At 38.8% G+C, this 19,248-nt stretch overlaps 2 protein-coding genes across 2 annotated transcripts in view; one reads left to right on the forward strand and one right to left on the reverse strand.

The window, feature by feature from the left end:
* Positions 1-9,817, forward strand: part of LOC110166182 (E3 ubiquitin-protein ligase SMURF2) — a 35,876-nt gene extending 26,059 nt beyond the window's left edge. The window contains exons 10-20 of the mRNA XM_020931395.2: positions 319-477; positions 769-822; positions 3,837-4,050; positions 4,788-4,891; positions 4,963-5,077; positions 5,152-5,330; positions 5,532-5,669; positions 5,752-5,872; positions 5,964-6,165; positions 6,243-6,318; positions 6,493-9,817. Of these exons, the coding sequence (XP_020787054.1) occupies positions 319-477; positions 769-822; positions 3,837-4,050; positions 4,788-4,891; positions 4,963-5,077; positions 5,152-5,330; positions 5,532-5,669; positions 5,752-5,872; positions 5,964-6,165; positions 6,243-6,318; positions 6,493-6,592 (1,462 nt within the window). The 3' untranslated portion in view covers positions 6,593-9,817. The remainder of the gene's footprint in view (positions 1-318; positions 478-768; positions 823-3,836; positions 4,051-4,787; positions 4,892-4,962; positions 5,078-5,151; positions 5,331-5,531; positions 5,670-5,751; positions 5,873-5,963; positions 6,166-6,242; positions 6,319-6,492) is intronic.
* An 836-nt stretch (positions 9,818-10,653) lies between these two features.
* The window catches only part of LOC110166197 (centrosomal protein of 95 kDa), a 10,371-nt gene continuing 1,776 nt past the window's right edge, over positions 10,654-19,248 (reverse strand). The window contains exons 4-21 of the mRNA XM_020931417.2: positions 19,102-19,212; positions 18,506-18,590; positions 18,003-18,067; positions 17,714-17,895; positions 17,274-17,331; positions 17,127-17,191; positions 16,880-17,052; positions 16,687-16,804; positions 16,536-16,617; positions 15,829-16,016; positions 15,663-15,758; positions 15,003-15,153; positions 13,713-13,882; positions 13,561-13,635; positions 12,208-12,360; positions 11,977-12,123; positions 11,821-11,892; positions 10,654-11,455 (exon numbers count right to left, since the gene is read on the reverse strand). Coding sequence (XP_020787076.1) covers positions 11,279-11,455; positions 11,821-11,892; positions 11,977-12,123; positions 12,208-12,360; positions 13,561-13,635; positions 13,713-13,882; positions 15,003-15,153; positions 15,663-15,758; positions 15,829-16,016; positions 16,536-16,617; positions 16,687-16,804; positions 16,880-17,052; positions 17,127-17,191; positions 17,274-17,331; positions 17,714-17,895; positions 18,003-18,067; positions 18,506-18,590; positions 19,102-19,212 — 2,168 coding nt within the window. The 3' untranslated portion in view covers positions 10,654-11,278. The remainder of the gene's footprint in view (positions 11,456-11,820; positions 11,893-11,976; positions 12,124-12,207; positions 12,361-13,560; positions 13,636-13,712; positions 13,883-15,002; positions 15,154-15,662; positions 15,759-15,828; positions 16,017-16,535; positions 16,618-16,686; positions 16,805-16,879; positions 17,053-17,126; positions 17,192-17,273; positions 17,332-17,713; positions 17,896-18,002; positions 18,068-18,505; positions 18,591-19,101; positions 19,213-19,248) is intronic.

Raw genomic sequence — 19,248 nt, forward strand, 5'->3', positions numbered from 1 at the left:
GCTAGTTTTCAAGTTAACAGCTATGTTTTACTTTTAGTTCAATAGAGACTGGCTATTCCAGAGCAGAAATTATCCAAATGATTCTAGTGAAGGTGTATGGAGTGGAGCACATCCTGTATTACCACGTGACATCATAAGGTGGAACAGATCTGTTTGAGAGAAGAACTCAGCCTAAATATGCAGGGTATCTATAGTTTATTTTATTTGCTGACATAGGTTTCCAACTGATCTGTCATCACATTTCTAGAATACAGAGAATATAATTAGAATTGTGTCTTAATTTATTGGCCTAATTGTTGCATTTTTCCTTGTTTTCAGGGACCTAAGCAATGTGAACTGTGAAGAGTTGGGTCCGCTGCCTCCAGGCTGGGAGATCAGAAACACTGCCACAGGAAGAGTCTACTTTGTGGATCACAACAATCGGACGACCCAGTTCACAGACCCACGACTGTCTGCCAACCTGCATCTTGTGCTAAAGTAGGCCTCATAGTTGAAACTCATAAGATGTACTAACATATATGTCCTTTTTATTTAGCATTATGGATCATATTGATAGAAAAGCTTATACTGAATCGTAAAAATGTCAAACTTTAAAATGATTTGTTACATGTAGGTTCAGTTTCTGCTGAATTGTTTAACATTTTGACTTTTCTGTCTGCCGCTTTGTACGGTTTGTCCTGTATCATGTTTACTTTTTTATCATGTCCCATGTTGTTTTCTTTGCTCTAAACTTGAACTTGTTTCCCTTTTTCTGCTTTCTTCCAACAGCCCAAGTCCAAATGGATCCCGTGTGGCCATGGAGAGCCAAAACACTAACCTCAGGTAACCCACAAACTCAGACATGTGTTCACACGTCAGAGGCAGACTTCTGATTGTTGAATGACACATTTTCATGTGAATGGTGTAGAGCCAGGTGGACACATACTTAGATACAGACCTTTGCTGTCTAAGTAGAGCAGATACAGTGGTGAGAATGCTGAGTGGGATTTTGCGCTTGGGAGAGCAGCCACATTTAGAGTAACTGTCCTCAGTGCAGTGGACATTATTGGAGTCAAAGTTGCTCCTGTCTCAGTCAGAGGAGCTGTCAATCTACCTCCTCGTGGTTGTGCTTTGTGCCTCACTACAGCACTGCTCGTGTCCAGGTCGAAAGAGAAAATAATATTAAACGTGTTTGGCAGCAAATTTCCTCATTAAAGTGCAAATCAAATATTTAGCACTACCACACACCGTGATGATACAGTTATAGAAAAAAGACTATTTTATTTATTTTTAAAAATCCATTATGCTTTAAGCTGCTCTTTATCTAATTTATTTCAGGATTGATTGGAGGGCCTTTGAACTCATCAGCCTAGCACCAGTATGATATGGTGTTATGGTCAGTATAGGCAGGGTGTTGTGATGTAGGTTTCAGTGCTCAGCTGCATCAGTGTACCTGAGACTGAAGGCTCAGACATGGTTGTGGTCTGCTGCTGTTCTGCTCCAGAGTTCAGATTACATCAGTGTGGCTTTAGTGACCATCAGCTGGTATTTTATTTTTTTAACTAAAGTGCATTCAGAGTAAATGAATGCATGGTTTAAGGAGGGATATATGGCAATAATATGGCTGTGTGCAAAATGTGTCTTTGTTTTCATACTTAGTTAAATGCTTTGGACATATTTGTCTTTTTAACAACCACTGTTATGTTCTGTCTGGGCTCCAGTGCATCTAAATAAAACCTTTCCATTTTGTGATACTTTTTTTTTTTTTTCAAACACAGCATTTTTCAGTCTGAGACAGTCTCATCATCTGCGCCGACTGTCTGCTGGCGGTTTTTTGCACTTCCTGTTCTGTGGGAGCAGGTAGAAACTACACATGTGGAGTTATGTCTTATATATGTGCTGATGCAGAGTACCTAAAACTAGCTTTAAAAAAAAAATATATATATATATATATATATATATACCCATGTCAACATTTGAACCTGAGCTGATTTGTGGGCCTAACAAGATCTGTCAAAAGCTTTTCTCCTTGTGACTGGACAGTGTCTGCCTGTGGGGTCATTGGGTTTTTGACTTTTCACAGAGACACATTAACTTGGTGTGCGGTTGGCACCGTTGGAAGCGTTGGAAGCGTTGGCGTTGTTTGGCCGATCTTTGCAGTGTTTTAGGCAGTGGGTGCAGAGAGTGGGGCAGCAGCTGATCCTCACAGCAGATGGACACATAAAGGCTCCTTTGACTCTGGGAGTGGGACGGGGGCTGGGACTCTGAGAGTGTGGCTTTAACACCACTACACCTACTCAGCACTCATTACAGCCCACCTGTGTAAGCTGCCATAGACGTGCTTTACGTGCTCAGAGGCCTAAACCTGGTCTTTGATGAAGGTTCATCTGTAGGTGATCCAGACCTACTATTTCACGTGGCTTAATTTCTTATATGATTCAATTAAAGCTCAGGCTGTCCAGTTTTAACTAATATTTCTCTCAAATGCCATTTTTTTAATGTCTCTTTTCCTCTATTGTGTAGAGACCATAGACAGTGAATTATGTTGAAACATATTTTTAATTACATTGTGCCCTCAGAAGGGGAAAAAAGTGTGCTGAAATTGTGCCTTATTATAGTTTTCCAGCCAATAGCAACTCATTTTGTTTTACAGACAGCTCCTCTCCCCTCCTCCTTCCTAAAGTGGTTTTGAGGACTGCTCTGCTGTACCCTTTCTTTGACATGAGGAGCCTCTACAGCTGCCAATAAAATAAATAGCAGCCGACTTGATTATACAGGGATAGACCGGTGAAACAGTGCACCCGTTTAGTTTGGAAAGCCCAAATATGAGGAGTGTTTTTTTTTTTATATGTACAAAGAGTGTTGGGTGGGTGGCTGCCCGCTGCTGTTAGGTCTGTCATGATAACTAATTTTGAAGTGCAATATATTTCTGAAGATTATAGTTAATAAAAACATTGAACTTGAATATCATTTTAACATGACTAATATTGTTTCCATAAAGCAGAATTATTTTTGTGAACTATTTGCTAAATTAGATAAACTATCTATATTTTAAGGACTTTCCCGCTACCCTTTGTTTGCCCTGTGGTATAGGACTGTAGAGGACAGTGGCTTGTTATAAAGAGGGCTCTGCTAACTCAGCGTCTCCACTCAGGAGAATGAGCTCTGCTGTCCGGTCGAAAGGAAAGATGGATTATGTTTTTACGAGGCCCACCCAGGCGTCCCACCACCGATACCACACTGGGCTAAAGCAGACCAGAGCTCCATCACCGACCACACCATGCCCGTTTTAAGCACTTACGGAGTGTACCCTCCCAAAAGTAGCACAAGAACAACAGGTCACCTAAGTGCACTGTTACGTATTTTAGGTTTAGATCAACATCATTTGTAACGGACTGACCCGTGTTGACACAAGTGAGGACAGAGGTTGGTGCTAAATTTGTCGTATCTTCATTGAGGGTTATTGCTCATCTAGTCACTAAAGGAAGTGATCTTGTCGGCAGGGGTACTAAACAGAAGCATTGTTTGGTTAGTTGAGATACAAAATGTTGTGTTGCAGTATTTAGTGCTTTTTCTGGCCTTATTTCTCCATAATGTATTCTCCCACTGTGCAGTGTTTCCTAAAGTCTGGCCCATAGCTTGTTCATAGTGACCTATGAATTGATTCATTGTGTAGGCAGAGATTTTGTTACCAATTATGTTTGGACACTAAATAAAATTGGTAACTTTATTTAAAAAAATCAGGGCAGCCCCCCTTTCTTTTTTGACTGATTTATAAAGCAGTATTTATTTGACCTTGGAAATGACAATGCCAGATGTGAAAATGACATTCATCCTTATGTCCATGTTTGTTTTAGTCACCAGAACCAGATTAAAGAGCCGGTTGCTCCTGGGGGTCCTCCACAGCCCTTGTCCCCTGCACAGCTGCCTGAAGAGGCCGAGTGTCTGACGGTGCCTAAATACAAGAGAGACCTGGTGCAGAAGCTGAAGATCCTGCGCCAGGAGCTGTCCCAGCAGCAGCCACAAGCCGGCCACTGTCGCATCGAGGTCTGCCGTGAGGAGATCTTTGAGGTAAAAAACACATGCTCCTGTTGTGTTAATAAAACAAACATAAAACGTTGGTTATTGACAACACTATTTTGTGTATGAATAAAAACAAATGCACTTGCAACTCACACAAATGTATACATAAAAACACTTTGGATGACTGCTCCTCACAGCTCTCAGAGTTGAATTTTACTGGCATGCCTCCTTCTCTTTTACAATGTGCATCAGAAGAGGGCCTGGGGCAGGCCAGTACTGAGAATCCCTTTATGATTTCAGAAGAAAACACTGAGCAGAAAGCCTTTCTCTCCTCTTGTGTCTAAAGCTCTCTCAATCATTTGTTCGACCAAGACATTCTTTGTGGATGATTTCAGCCGCTCCAGAGATTGAGGGGGAGAAGGGGCTGGAGCTGCAGTGGCAAGTATTCAGGGCCAGACATAACTTCATAACTACAAGTTGAGCAATGAAAAATATGACTTCATCTGGCTTTGAGGTGGCAGCTGCGGAGGGGAAAGTGAAGTGTGAAAGCAGCTCTGCAAATCGGCTCCAACTTTTACACCAAGTACAAAGTACTTTGGCAGATCATGCAAAAATGTACTCAAAATGATTTTGTCCCCTGTAAGGAGACACTCTAGGCACATATGACATTAATGTGAAAGTTGTTCTGCTTTTTTTGTCCCATAGTTTTATCTCAGCAGGGTGAATACTTTGTGTTTATTTGTTATTTGTTTTCTATTTGTTTACGTTTTTGTGATAATTTGTAGGAGTCATATCGACAAGTCATGAAGATGCGTCCAAAAGATCTCTGGAAAAGACTAATGATCAAGTTTAGAGGAGAGGAGGGACTGGACTATGGTGGTGTTGCCAGGTATATTTTTAGTTTTTGTTTTTATTGATGTGTTTATTTGTCATATTTAAACGGTTTGTGTCTGTCTGCAGAGAATGGCTATACCTGCTGTCCCACGAAATGTTGAACCCCTACTACGGCTTGTTCCAATACTCCAGAGACGACATCTACACGCTACAAATAAACCCCGACTCTGCTGTCAACCCGGTAGAAAAACTGTTAAAGCATAATTTTTGAAGAAAAGTTCTTCATATTTAGTATTAGTGTGTTTTGAATTGCAGGAGCACTTGTCATATTTCCATTTTGTGGGACGCATCATGGGCATGGCGGTTTTCCATGGCCACTACATCGATGGAGGATTCACGCTGCCGTTTTACAAACAGCTGCTGGGAAAACCCATCACCCTCGATGACATGGAGTCTGTGGACCCGGATCTACACAACAGCCTCGTCTGGATCCTGTAAGAAACTCAAACATGTTGTCTTTACATTTACTTTTCTCTAAATATTGATTGATTTTCCCTTCTGAAATAAATTGACTAGACATTACCATGTTCTAAAATAATGTTCTAATGATAAATGGCTCCCTCTGCTGCCTCATAGAATAAGGAACATACTTTGGCCTTTTAAATATAAAACTATTTCACACCTTTCCTCCACAGGGACAATGACATAACAGGAGTCCTAGATCACACTTTCTGTGTGGAGCATAACGCCTATGGAGAAATCATCCAACACGAGCTCAAGCCCAACGGGAAGAGCATCCCCGTCTCTGAGGAAACTAAGAAGGAATATGTCAGGTACATTCACCACATGTTACTATGTGTGTCTGCATTGTTAGAAAACCAAGTATTGACTTGCCTCTGCATTTGTCTTCTGCAGGTTATACGTCAATTGGCGTTTCCTGCATGGGATCGAGGCTCAGTTTTTGGCTCTGCAAAAAGGTTTCAATGAGGTCATCCCACAACATCTACTTAAATCTTTTGATGAAAAGGAGCTAGAGGTATCAAACAATTATCACGCAGTATCCACAGATCTTGTCCTAATCATTCTGTATGCTAAGTACATTAAACATTTCTTCTCTTTGTTTGCAGCTGATCGTGTGTGGTTTGGGTAAGATTGACATCACAGACTGGAAGTCCAACACTCGTCTGAAGCACTGCACTCCAGACAGCAACATCGTCAAGTGGTTTTGGAAAGCCGTGGAGTCGTTTGACGAGGAGAGAAGAGCCCGTCTGCTGCAGTTTGTCACTGGCTCATCCAGAGTGCCACTGCAAGGCTTTAAGGCTTTACAAGGTACTCAAGCAGTCTCATGTAGAGGAGCTTACACAGTTTAAAAGGCATGAAAGATTTAAAATACACTTTTTCTATAGGAGCTGCAGGACCCAGACTTTTTACCATTCACCAGATTGATGCCAACACCAACAACCTGCCCAAAGCTCATACCTGGTATGTACACAGGCATTCATGGCCATTCACACAGTGGCTCTCTTTGGTTTCAAGTAGCAGCTATGAAAAAGTATAACTTGACCACAAATTAAAATAATGTAATGTTATAATAAAGTTGTGAGAGTTAAACCTTTTTAGACATTTTCCTCATATATTTTTGTTTTTTACCTCCAGCTTTAATCGGATCGACATTCCACCTTATGAGAGCTATGACAAGCTTTACGACAAGTTGCTGACAGCGATTGAGGAGACGTGTGGCTTCGCCGTGGAATGATTTTGGACGCTAGTGATATTGGACACATGAAGAACTGTCAGACTTTTCCCTCCTCCGGGCCGTGCACACAGACCCCGTCAGAGCCGCGTCACCCTGGACACAACGCAGTCTTCCTCCTCCTCTCACCGCGCTCCATATTCTTCCATCTCCAAAACTTTCAAAACAGCTGCTATGACACTGACTCACTGTCTAAATGTTTTGTTGTCTTATGGTGCAGTTCCTTTGATATCTATTAAACCAGAAGAAGCTGCTGAAGGTTTGTAGTATTCGATTTGTATCACAGTTGTGTAAATGAGCAGTTGTTTTTTTTTTTTTTACTTGTCTGAAAAGGCCCTGGATGAAAAATATACAATGCCTCTTCCATTATTGCAAACAGTAACCCCTGTTTAAGCTTTTTGGGGAGTTCTACAGTAGCATGGCAAAGACCTATTTTAATCTTGCCCAAAGTAGCCATTTGATCTCAACAAATTTTCTTTTCTGTTGAGAGAGCGCACCACTTGATCATCCTACCTCAAAGTTTAAGAATTTCTTTGAACACAATTTAAGATTTGAATGCAACGACTCTATTGATGGTTTTCAGATTATAGATATAGGTGATGTCATTACCAGATGGGGGGCAAGAGATGGATTTTACTGTCTTTGAGTAAGGAAAAGTAGCACCACTGCCATTCAGTTAAAATATTCTATCTTTTGAATGGTCCATAAAATGTCGATTACATGGTTTTCCTGCTGATTTATTTTAGTCACAATGCCTTAAGAACTGAAAAATCTGCATTTTAACAATATTCATTTAACTGCCCCCATCTGATTAAAAGGTACACTATGGCACTTCTGTTGGAGGGTACAAGATGTTTCGCTTTGCCTTGGAAGTATGGCATTAAACGAATCTATCTCAGATGTACTGAGTTGTTTTATTGTAAAAAAATAAAAATAAAAATCATGCATTATTACTGTGAGCGACCGGGTTCTTGTTGTCATGCAAGATTGCTGTAGAAGATTTCAGACCTTGCAATTTTATTTCCATGACAACAATTAGGTGTCGGACCCTCCATCAGAAGAAGTATATAGTGTTCCTTTAAGTATTATTGGATTATAGAAATTTGATATCATCTGAAATCCAGCAAGTTATGGGTATATAATATTATTTTAGTCCTGCAGCAGTTCTCGAGTGTTAAGTATGTGTTTGTGATGGGCATTTTAAAATACTGAGCGACTCTGGTGGAAAAGAAGTGAAGTCCTATTGGCTGCACTGTGGCCATAGATTCATTTAAAGCGTGTAATTGTTTTAATAAGACTGCAACATACTTTCTGCACAAATCCTCTTCTCACTGCTGCAGAGCTGACCAACCTCACAAATTAAAGGTGGTGAAAGCAATTTTGTCACAACACCAAAAAAATACCCCTTTAATTTACCTTTCTTGTCTTATGCATGTTTTGGCCATTTAAATACATTTTAGGAGGACTTCCTTTAAGCTTGTTAGGTCTTCCTTTTCTTCCACATTACCTTCAGCAAGTTATGTACAATAAACACATATAGTGGGATTATATTTTAAATGGCCCCTGAAGCTGTCTAAATAACAAGCTTATAAAGGTCACATGCCATTCATTTAAACATTTCTCCCCCTCTATGGTCACTTTAGAGCACTTTATAAGATGAGTGATGAGTGCTTTTTTTATCATTAAGATCAAATGTATCATTGTCATTTGCTATACATCTACATCAGTAATATACAGAAATATATCCACCTGTAATATTGAGTATATATGTACAAAACATAGCTATTTTGTATATTGTGGCTTGATCTTTCTATTTGTTTTAAATGCGCGCATGTTTGGTGTCTGCCAGAGACCTCTTTCTCAGGTGAAGTCGTCTTTTTTTTAATTTTTTTATTATTGTTTATATTCGAGGCTAGTATGTGAAGAGACCTACCACTTGATTTATTGGGAACTACATTACCCACAATTCCAGTAAAACATGTTGCCTGTTCAAAGAAACACCAACTCAAATTATTCAGTTATTTCCGTTTCATGAGTACAGTGGTTCTCAATGTGAATTTGGCTTTCATATATTTTAATAAAGATGGAAGCTATTCATATACAAAAAGGTAACAAATAAACTGTACACCATCGACTGTATATATAATGGACATGGCTATCCCGCAAGCCACTGTGCTCCAAATAGGAAATGAGCATGTGGGAGCTCCATCGACTCTGACTCCAATTGACTTTACACTGAAAAATGTTCACCCCTCTTTCTAAGCCGCTCTACATGATCCTGGTGTTTTTATTTTGCCATTTTCTCCATGAATAAATTCCTATTCCTAAAATGGAATTCTGCTCCAAATTCACTCCCGTAACTGCTAGCCTCGTGAGCTTCATTTGACTGGAGCCAAACACTATGGTTGACGTCACACTCACGTAATCCACTTTTGTATACAGTCTATGGTCTACAAACAGTGACAAAAAGCTCTTCAGCTAATACTCAAACCACTGTTCAAGGCACAGTCTTTTAAGGAAAATATCTTGGGCCACTTTTCAAACAATCTGAAAGTGCACCCCAATATTTGTATTATTGAAATTATGGAATGCGTTTAACACGTTTAACAATATTGTGTTTTGTAATTCACAGAAAAGTCCTGAATATGATAAATTGTATGTTCCTTTCACTCAGCAAAAACACATGAACATTTTTGCACATCACATCTCTCGACCAAATACATGTGCTGATTGACCACTATGTACGTACACAGCACATGCACCACCCGCCTCGGCCTTTGCTCTCATTTTCTGTGGGGACATTGCTTCCAGACCAACAATTCTCAAAAAGTTCATTCTAATTTCAGTATTTTTTGTGATCCTTTTATGAAACGTTAAAAAAAAAATGAAACACTATTTTATGGATGAGGTGGAAACTGTAGCTTTTTATTTGATCTCAAGCTGCAAAACTATTTTTGTTTAATTGCTTTTGTGTCTGAATAAACTGACCACAACAAAACCAAGTCTTAGTGTTAAGAAAATCATATTTTTTTTTCTATCCAGGTTTGTATTTATTTTGACCATTTATGTGATTATAGTTTTTCACATTGGCTGCTCTGAGCTTGTAACTGACACCTGTACATACATAGGACAATAAAGAGGCTGAGTAACAAACTTGTTGTACCCCTGCAGAAAGCCAAGCAATAAAACTATGCTGTTTGGACCACACAGCATTATGTTTTATACAAATGACATGTTTTGCTGTTTTCTATTAAGCAAAATTGACACATTGCTTCATTTTTGCAAGTACATATCTACAAATATATATCGTAAAGCTGTTGTAATCCCTCCATTGTCCATATATGATCCAAAGCAAATGGAAAATTCACTTCAATTCACTGGACAAAAGTTTGAGTGAAGATGAAAATGTGTGTGAAATTCATGCCTGCTAAACATTTCTCTAAAACATGTCCCTCTAAGCATTATAATGGATGATCTAATTCTGGCGTAAGTCTTTGAGCTACATTAATCTCATACAGTTGGGGCCTTTATGGTGCTCAATTGTGTGTTCAACTATGGTATATAGTTATGCCCTTGTCAAAAACATACTTGGGGTTTATGTTATGAGGTTCTTTTTTCAGACCAAGAGTTTGTTTTCGTACCTGACAATTTCAGCTGCTCTCTAGCGTTCTTCCTCAGAGTGTACTATACTTGGAGTTGTTCATTCACGTTTGTTTCAGTACTGATATAGTTAGTCCTTTCACTTAAAAGATCAAGACACTTCTTATTACTCTAGAAAATGTTCCCTGAAGCTCTTGTCACCTTTTTGATTATTTGTAGGTTTCAGCTTCCTGTTACATGCAACACTGAGTACCCATTAGATGCATTTTGTTTTAAATTGTTAATGTCACCAGCCCTAATTTTTCCACCATTCTTGAACCCATGGATAAGACTAGGACATGTATGAATCCTATATACTGACCCCTTGTGGCTAGAGTTAGCATTGTCAGTGGTGATTTCTTCCTATGACACTGGTACAGAAATGTTATTGAGTTAATTACAGTAGCTTTTAGAAACAAGAGCCATAAGAGTGCAGACATTTATTTGTTTGCAGCTTTGTGTGTGCTTGTAATGCACATTAACAATATTATTATTTTTTTTACATTGCGCTGAATTTTGGTCCAAAACTATCAGGTCTAAGATTAAAAATCACAAATAAAAATCCAATCATCATTCTCTCTGTTGATTATAAAGCACACATTCCAAACATTTTAAAATCAAACCATGTCAATGTTAAAAAATAAATAATTCAAGTGGATTAATCATGGTTTAGGCAATGAAGGAAGACATGTTAAGATCCTGTCATTTATATCACTTTGTATTGCTGGTCCCTATTTGGCAAAGGAAGAACATTTTCTGTATTTTTTTTTGCTACAGTAACTGCACATTTAGGGTGCAGGGAATATTAAAATCAATAAAATACATGAAGAGTTAGCAGCTCAAGAAGAAGGATGTTTACATATAATGTCTTTAGTTTATTTTAGTAGGTCCAGATTAAATTTACTCTGACAGTAACCAAGTACTGCATGATTTTCTGTGCAAATGCGCCCGAAGAAGCCGAGAGGTGGTGTCCTTACGTTGTACCTATGTGAGTGACCAGTGCCTGCTCTGAGGTCCATGGCATTAGTTTGAACTGTCCTGGGTTGGGCACTAGGGCAAGTAACTAGTGTTGTAGCTGAAAGACGCCAAGTGCATCCGGTTTCGTAGTCTCTGGACGTCCAAATCCTGGAAGTGCTCGTCCTCATCGTTTTCTATGATGATCCTCTGCAGCTCTCGGATTTCTCGCTCCATTCGACAACGCAACTCCCGCTTCATCTTCATTAGAGCCTGTAACAAAAAGCACTTTAATATGGTCTCGATTCAGAGATAAAAATGTATTTGTAATAGGGCTGAAGGATTTGAGAAAAAATATATATAAACTGCTGTTTTTTTTACAATCAAGCAATTTATGTTGTAATAGTAGGATTCTGTATAAAAAGTTCATATTTTAGACACAGGTTCTGCTTCCCTCATGAGACCTATTAAGATGCACTGAGACCTTTGAGTTAATCCATTATTGTTAACAGCTCAATATGATGAAATATAGTTTTATTGATTCATTGAACACAGTAGCAGTAGCAGTAACAAGCATTTACAGTTTGATTGCAATATAGATATGTTGAAGCACTAATTTGTCAACTTTTAAACTTTACCTTTTCTTGCGCTTTTTTCCTAATCTGGATATCTTGTCTCTCTTGAGCAAGTTTTTCAGCCAGTAATGAAAACTACAGAAAAAAAAAGAAAAATTAGTACTATACAATACACAAACAGTGCACACGTTGCATCTGCGCTAATGACATTTGTCCTACTTGGTCTTTGTAGTAGTTTTCCATGGATTTGATGAAGTCTTCTTGCCTCCTTTGGTTCTCCAGACGCTGCTCTCGGGCATACGCTCTCTGCTCTATCAAACGATCTTTCTGTATCGACAAACCCTCCTCAAAAAGCTGCCGAAACATCTGGACACACACACAAACGGTCAGAAAATACAAATCATTTAAATAGCATGAATTAAAGCACAAGTATTAAATATATTCTCTTACCCGCTCCTCTTTGGTGCGCGCCCTCATCAGACGTGCACGGTGCTGGACGTGGTATTCGTTGTGGTATTTCTTGGCCCGTGCGATCTGCTGCCTCTGTTCTCTAAGTTTGCTCTGAGTTGACTTCTGCTGCTGGATTCGCTCTTTAAATTCTCTCTACATAATAAAATCCAATTGTTAATCAGTTGGCAAATGCAAATGAGCAACTTGTTTTCCATACACTAGATAAATTATGTTACTGCTTTCATTTTGCTATGTGCAGCACTTTGGAAACTGCTTTTGTTTGTAAAGTGTGTTATAGAGATAAAGTGGATTGAATACATTTGTACAAAACAAATGCATTATGTAATACAATTGTTTTGGCTGGAAATGACCCAACAAAGTAACTTAAAGGGCCATATTTGCATAATTTTCTGATCTATGTTATAATGTTGTTTCCTCATCAAAAACACACCTGGAGTTGAGTGTTGTTTCATTCACACATGTTTAAACACACAAACCCTGCATATTTAGTCTGATTTCTTCTTTCAAACAGAAAACACTCTGATAAACCTTGGGATGTCATGTTGTAACACAAGTCACAATAATCATTTGGATTATTTCAGCCCTGGAAATTCCAAATGAACAAAAGGTAAAAGGGTAGCTGTTAATTGAAAACTACCACTTCATGACATCACAAGGTGGAAGAAAGCATGTTGAGCTTTGGAGATGTAGACAGTCTAATAATAAAGGATTACTCAAACATGTGTGAGTGAAACAAAACAACTCCAGGTCTGTTTTTGGGGAGGTAGCTACATTATAACATGGCTTAAAGCTCACGAGAATCCATCCTGTGTAAAAGGCTCTATTCATGTTTACGTCACAAACAAGGAAAACATTTGGAAACATGCAATGACAACTTCCAGTGTAGTTACCGACACTGACTGACAAAACCCACTGAAGTAAATGACGTCAGACTGCATACGTATGTGCTGTTTGGAATCATCTTGAATTTGGTGCCCTCATCTCTTCTAATCGCAAGTACCCAGTGCGCTCGGAGTTGTGCATCAGTGGAGAAATTATGAAAATTGAGGTTTGATTGTAACTGTTGATTAGCCGAACATAACGGAACACTACAATGACATGGAGATGAAGAAAACTGGGACATTTTCTCATTTTTCCTAGATTTTGTCAGGCTTACTACCGTGAACAGAGCCTGGAAGCTGTCATCGCATGTTTCCAAAGGTCTTCCTGATTTGTGATGTAAGCGTGAATAGACCCCACAATTCTATGATAATTTTTTTTTTTTCTGTGGAATAAGTAATGTTAAAATTTTTATATTCTACATTGTATTTAGTAGTACAGTGAGTGATTTACCAGTCTCCTGCTGTGCTCCTGTTCCTTGCGGTTTATCTCCACCAAAAGGTCGTGCCTTCTGTGCGCTTCTTCCAACTAAAAGACAAAAAGAAGGATGCATGTAATAAGAGTAGAAATAGACGGTTTGGACAGGGTCTTTCTGGTCTCTGTACCTGGTCAGACAATTTGTTGCGCCGCTGATTCCTCGTCGACGACATGGCGTGAAGTCTGTCCACCTGCTGCATCTGCTCCTCCCACATTTGCCCCAGGACACGTGAGGAGATGTGAAGATGGGGCAACTCCTCAGCGAGCACTGGCAGCAAATCATTGTCCTTCACTTTCACTGGACACCAAAAATGTACTTTGAATTAGCCCAATGAGAAAGAAATGTGACAAAATAGAAATGGAGATTCAGTGATTCAGCTTGTTTCTCTTTAATGCAGCTCAAAGCACAAACGTATACATGCAGTCTACTTTCCCCACCCTCTCTTTCTATTGGTCAAACTCGTCCATGCTCTGAGTGATTGACAGATGGCTTAAACCAAATACCGTGTTGACATATATAACACTACAAGTTATTTTAATGCAAATTGTTTAAATCCAGCAGTTTGTAGCCCTTTGCTGCCAAGAGAAATATGAGATTTAAGTTGCCAAAAGTAATTTTCAACATAAATAAGATGTTTGCTTAAAGAGGGGTAATACACTTCTATGGGGTAAATATTTAGGAATACACAAAACATGTTTAGATCACCAGGTTACCTTTTATCGTTTTGAAAATTCAGAAACAACGTATTGACATGTTTCAGCTTTGATATTTGAGTCTCCCCTTCCTTTGCTCTCCGTGTTAAGTCCCTCCTCCTTCAGAGCACTGCATCACTCTAATGAAACTACTGCACCTCGCATCAGGTTTGTCAGGTTGTTGCTTATTGTGTTGTATCATGCTTTTGTATATTTATGGAGAATTGTTGTGTGGGAGCATAGATGACACAGGCTTGTGGGTTGAACATTGGACAGAATCTCATGACTAATTGTAAAGAGTATGAATAGGCCCCAGGAGAGATCATTAAATTACTCAAACATGCATGAATGACATCTAAAATGTATTCAGGTGTGATGAGGGAACAACATCATAACATGGTAGAAAGCAATTTACTCCCTCTTTAAAGATTGAATGTGGTCTCATACTAGTTGTAATATAGATCCATTCAATCGAATACAAATGTAAAACTGTGTCAAATATCAAATTGTGTCTTGTTTATGCAACTCCTTTTCAGTATCAATGCTTGTTTGAATATTTATCTAGTTTCAGTATCTGGTTTAAAAATGTGACAGCTGTAGAATAAACAGACTACAACTAACAGCCTGATATAAAGGTAAATTGACAAAATACAAGCACAGTATAAGTTGCATAAAAATCCGTTACATTTCTGAGTCACAGGTGTTCATGATTCTTCTTAACTTACATGATTGAGCTTTCCGGGGCATGTCGTGCAGCTTTCGGCTTGAGGATGGAGCAGTTTTTCGATGTGATCTGTGCTGAGGTTTCAGTTTCGTTGGAGTTTGTTTGTGGACTTTGGAGGCATCCTTCAGGATAGTCTCCCTGTACTCCCGCTCCTTCAAAGACACAATGGAGTAGTTCAGTAGCAGCTTATTTATAAACTAGCACAAGATCAGAGTTTATTTTAAACATAAAAACGACCTATTGTGGATTATATGTGCTTATTTTTATGGTCTGTTTTTTCTCCCTGTACTCATTCTAAGAAAAGCATCTTGCAGCTGTTGGCTACCAGTGTCCTGCCATAATACTTAGAGGAGTTGTGATGCTGCTGCTTGAAATCTCCCATCCTCCAACATGCATCACTGAAGACAGAGGGTCCGCTATAAAGAGCCTCTGCCTGCATTTAATAAAAAATTTTAAGAGAGGCAAAAAGCTATGCTAACTGCATGACATTATCCCAGACAGTTGTGTGTTGGACTAGTTCAAATTAAAATATGTTCCTGACTCATGGTTTGCAATCAGCTACAGGCCCTTTCACTCCATTCTGCTACACTAGATTTATCCTAAATAACATCATGTAGAAAGTTAATGAAAATAATCAATATCAATAATAAAAAGTACTCACAGCTTCCAGAGCTCGGAGGCGCGCCCTGTCAAGCTCCGCCCTCTCTTTATCTTCATACGTTTTCAATTCTTCTTGGTACATCTTGTCCACCAGGTACTGAGAAATATTGTGTTGTGAATGAGAGCTCAATCATGTGGAGGAAAACACTTTATGGTCTTCTTCATACCTTGCATAATTTCCTCTGGGACAGTCTGTGAGTTGGTCTCCCGCGTTCTGATTGGTCTGGCATTGTGAGATTGCTTTGTCGTCCATCATCAACAAAAAATGAGTCCTCCACAAACTCCCTTTGAGGTGGTCGCAGTGGAGAAGGGGAGTAGGCCCTCTGACTGCACTCCGGCTCTGGGTCAGGTAAATCTATAAACAATATTTCACGAGTATAGTTATTTTAATATTCTGCACAAAAACGATTTATTTATTACAGATGGTATTTTACAACAGAAAAATGTCACATATCCCACTTTAGGACAGGAGAGGGCACACCACTTGCCAAATTTAAGCAGAAGTCTCTCATACTCTGTCAACAAAATCACTGGTGTTGCAAAAAAGACAAAGTTGCAACATTTCGACCCTTAGCAATTTGCCTGATGAAGGCTAAGGGATGAAATGATGCAACTTTGTCAATAAATCAAAAATAATCATGGGAGCTGCAAGAATGACAGCGCGCGAGAGACTTCTTAAGTTTATTGCAAATTTCAAAGTTTAATTGAATGACAATATTTTCTGACAATCTCCCTGCAAACATTTTAATTTTGGCAATTTTATTCATGGGCACATGCTTTTTCTTTCTCACAGAACTCCTTTCAGAAAAAAAAAAACTTCATATAAATAACCCTTTAGAGGCATGCTGCTCAAAAAATTATTGTAAGTCTGAACCTGAGTGTTGCCGAGATGTCAAGGTCCTCTCCGTTCTGACCTCACTTGACTCCCCAGGTTCACAGAGGACACGCTTCAGCATCTACAAGAAAAAACATGTTAGTTATATTTAACACTGCCACTATACAACAAAACTCTGTAGTCTCACAACCTGATCAAGTTCTTCAAGACGATGGGAAAGATTCTCAGAAATGTTATGCAGTTCCTCTTCTGTTTTCTTGTTTCTTTGCCTGCGAGAGGACAAAGGCTGTACATCCTCCTCTTCTTGTCTTATAAAGGGGAAACAAACAAATAATAATTAAGCCAATAAATCAACTTTAAAAAGCGAAACATTATATTCTTACTTTGCTCTCCGTCTGTAACCAGTGCGCCTGTCCTGTATTTGTTGGTAGTAAACAGGGTCCTTCTCTGTGTCTGAGGGGGAAGAGTCAGTGACTCCTGTCTCATCCTGTAAAGTAAGCAAGAGGACATCTGGCTGGGTGCGAAATAAAACTTTCCTGGGGCCCCCGTTTGTGAGCTAAAAGTAAAAGAGAAAAAGATCAGACCAAATAAAATATTATGAGATTTTGATTTTTGTTTTACAGAGCAGACCTCAAGTGTTTGTTTGTCCAAGTCTGTGTTACTGTTTTGGCGAGATAAAGATCTTTCACTTAAAGCTGCAAACAAAATTACAGATATGAAAACATATTGAGCAGAATTATTACAATATCTCTATATTGTACATTGCCATGTACTAACCAGGTGAATGGGTTGGAGAAGGAGGGTCCAATCTCCTGTCAGGTACTATCTCTGGAAGCTATGTGATAAAAAAAAAAGGGGGAAATACAAAATGCAAAACATATACATTAAATTAAATGTCAAGTTATAAACAACTGAATAGGGAATTTAATCATGTTCACTGGTGCAGTAGTCCTCTGTGTCATGACAATACAATGTTTTGTGTACACAGAGGATTAAGTTACGCTCATACACAGGCTTCTATCTTCTTGCAGAGTCTTTTGTGTATGCAGTAACAGAAACTGTTCTTTGATGGTCTATTCTGACTGCTTCAGCACTATTCATAAACTGTTCTATTTTCAGAGTTTGTATCGGTATCGGCTACAATTTTTTTCATGCCTCCTCTCTTTTGTCTGTAGTTGAATTCACAATACAATGAAACTCATGCGTTTGTTTGCTACCTGTGCAGTGGTTTGGTCTGCTCCCTCCTCTGAGGGAGCAGACGTCGGGAGACTGGTAGACTCGGGGTGAGGGGTGTGGCTCTGGCTTGGAGGTCTGAGGGGCACGGCTGAGGGGATGGCTTCTGATTGTGGAGGAATAGGTGAGCATGAGGAAGGAGGCTCTGCTGAGGTGTGAACATTATCTAAAAGAAAAATAAATGCATCTCAAAGACAAAGACAGTGTAATACAGTGTGTATATGAATGAACAAGTTATGGTGTGTCAGTGCAAATCTCAGTTAATGACCTCACCATTTGTGGCCACGTCTTCAGGGTTTGGGGAATGATGCAAGTGGAGACTGCTTTGGGCCCCAGACCTGATAAAAAAAACAGAAGGTATTTTATTTGGCTAACTGCCATAGATGCACAAATAAGAAAAACATTGTTTTATAAAACAAGAGATTAGCTGTATAGACTTTTAAGACTCTTATTAAGGTTATTGCATATTATAGTATATAGTATATGTACTATATGGTATAGTAATTGGTTGGAGTGTTTGGAGATAATACTATAATGCATTTAATTTAGCCCAGGATAATACATGCCATATAATATAAAAGGCTGTTTTTTAAATATTTACTGGAGGGTTTAGCAGAATTAAAAACACACCTTGGGGACTGGCAACATTTAAACCATCAATGGACAAATTACCAGTGCTTTTCAGAGTGAAAAATGTGTCAGGTTCTCATTTAAAGCATTAGCTACTTGTAATAGTTCAGTGCTGTTTGCATTGTAAATTGTGGATGGAAACGTACTCTGCACTGGAGGACACAGAGGCTCCCTCCGGCTCAGGCTCCTTCTCTTCGCCCTGAATGTCCTCATTTGGACTATTGTTGGGCTCTTTTAAGAAAACAGAAACATAACAATATATATATATATATATATATATATGAATTTTAAAAAAATCAAAACTTTGGAATTATGATAAACTCATCAGCAGCAAACTCATGACCTAATCTAGTTCTAATAGAAGAACATTATAATGGTACATGGGTGGCACTGGTGATGTAATCATGCATCCAAGAAGGGCCACTGCTGAATCATTGTTTTAAAGCGCATTTATGGCCATCAAGTAAGAATTGCAATTTGAGTTTTTTTCCCCCCCAAGTTTGACAAAAGGCTTTTAAGAAAATAGACTGGACTTTTATAAATCTTCACACACTCTTTTCACTAAAATGTGAATTGGTTTAGCTCCCTTTGTGTTTCTCCTGGGCTAGGCAACAAGACAAAAATGAATAAATAAATAAATCACATGAACTGGAACTATGCTTCAAACCACATGCTTTCCTGACAGAGGATTGGGTACAGTACAAGACAACTACACAGTTTCGCCATATAATACAAAACTCACCACTGTTTTGTGACTCTTCACTGGTGTCCTCATTCAGGTACTCCAGCAGACCATCAAATATTTCCAAGAGATTTTTTATAGATTCTTTGTGGCCTCTAACAACATTTTCTCCTACAAATGAACACAAATTCAGAGTTATCACCCTAA

Source organism: Boleophthalmus pectinirostris, unplaced genomic scaffold, assembly GCF_026225935.1.
Source record: "Boleophthalmus pectinirostris isolate CB_2022bp ecotype Guang Dong unplaced genomic scaffold, ASM2622593v1 HiC_scaffold_22, whole genome shotgun sequence".
Classification (NCBI taxonomy): domain Eukaryota; kingdom Metazoa; phylum Chordata; class Actinopteri; order Gobiiformes; family Gobiidae; genus Boleophthalmus; species Boleophthalmus pectinirostris.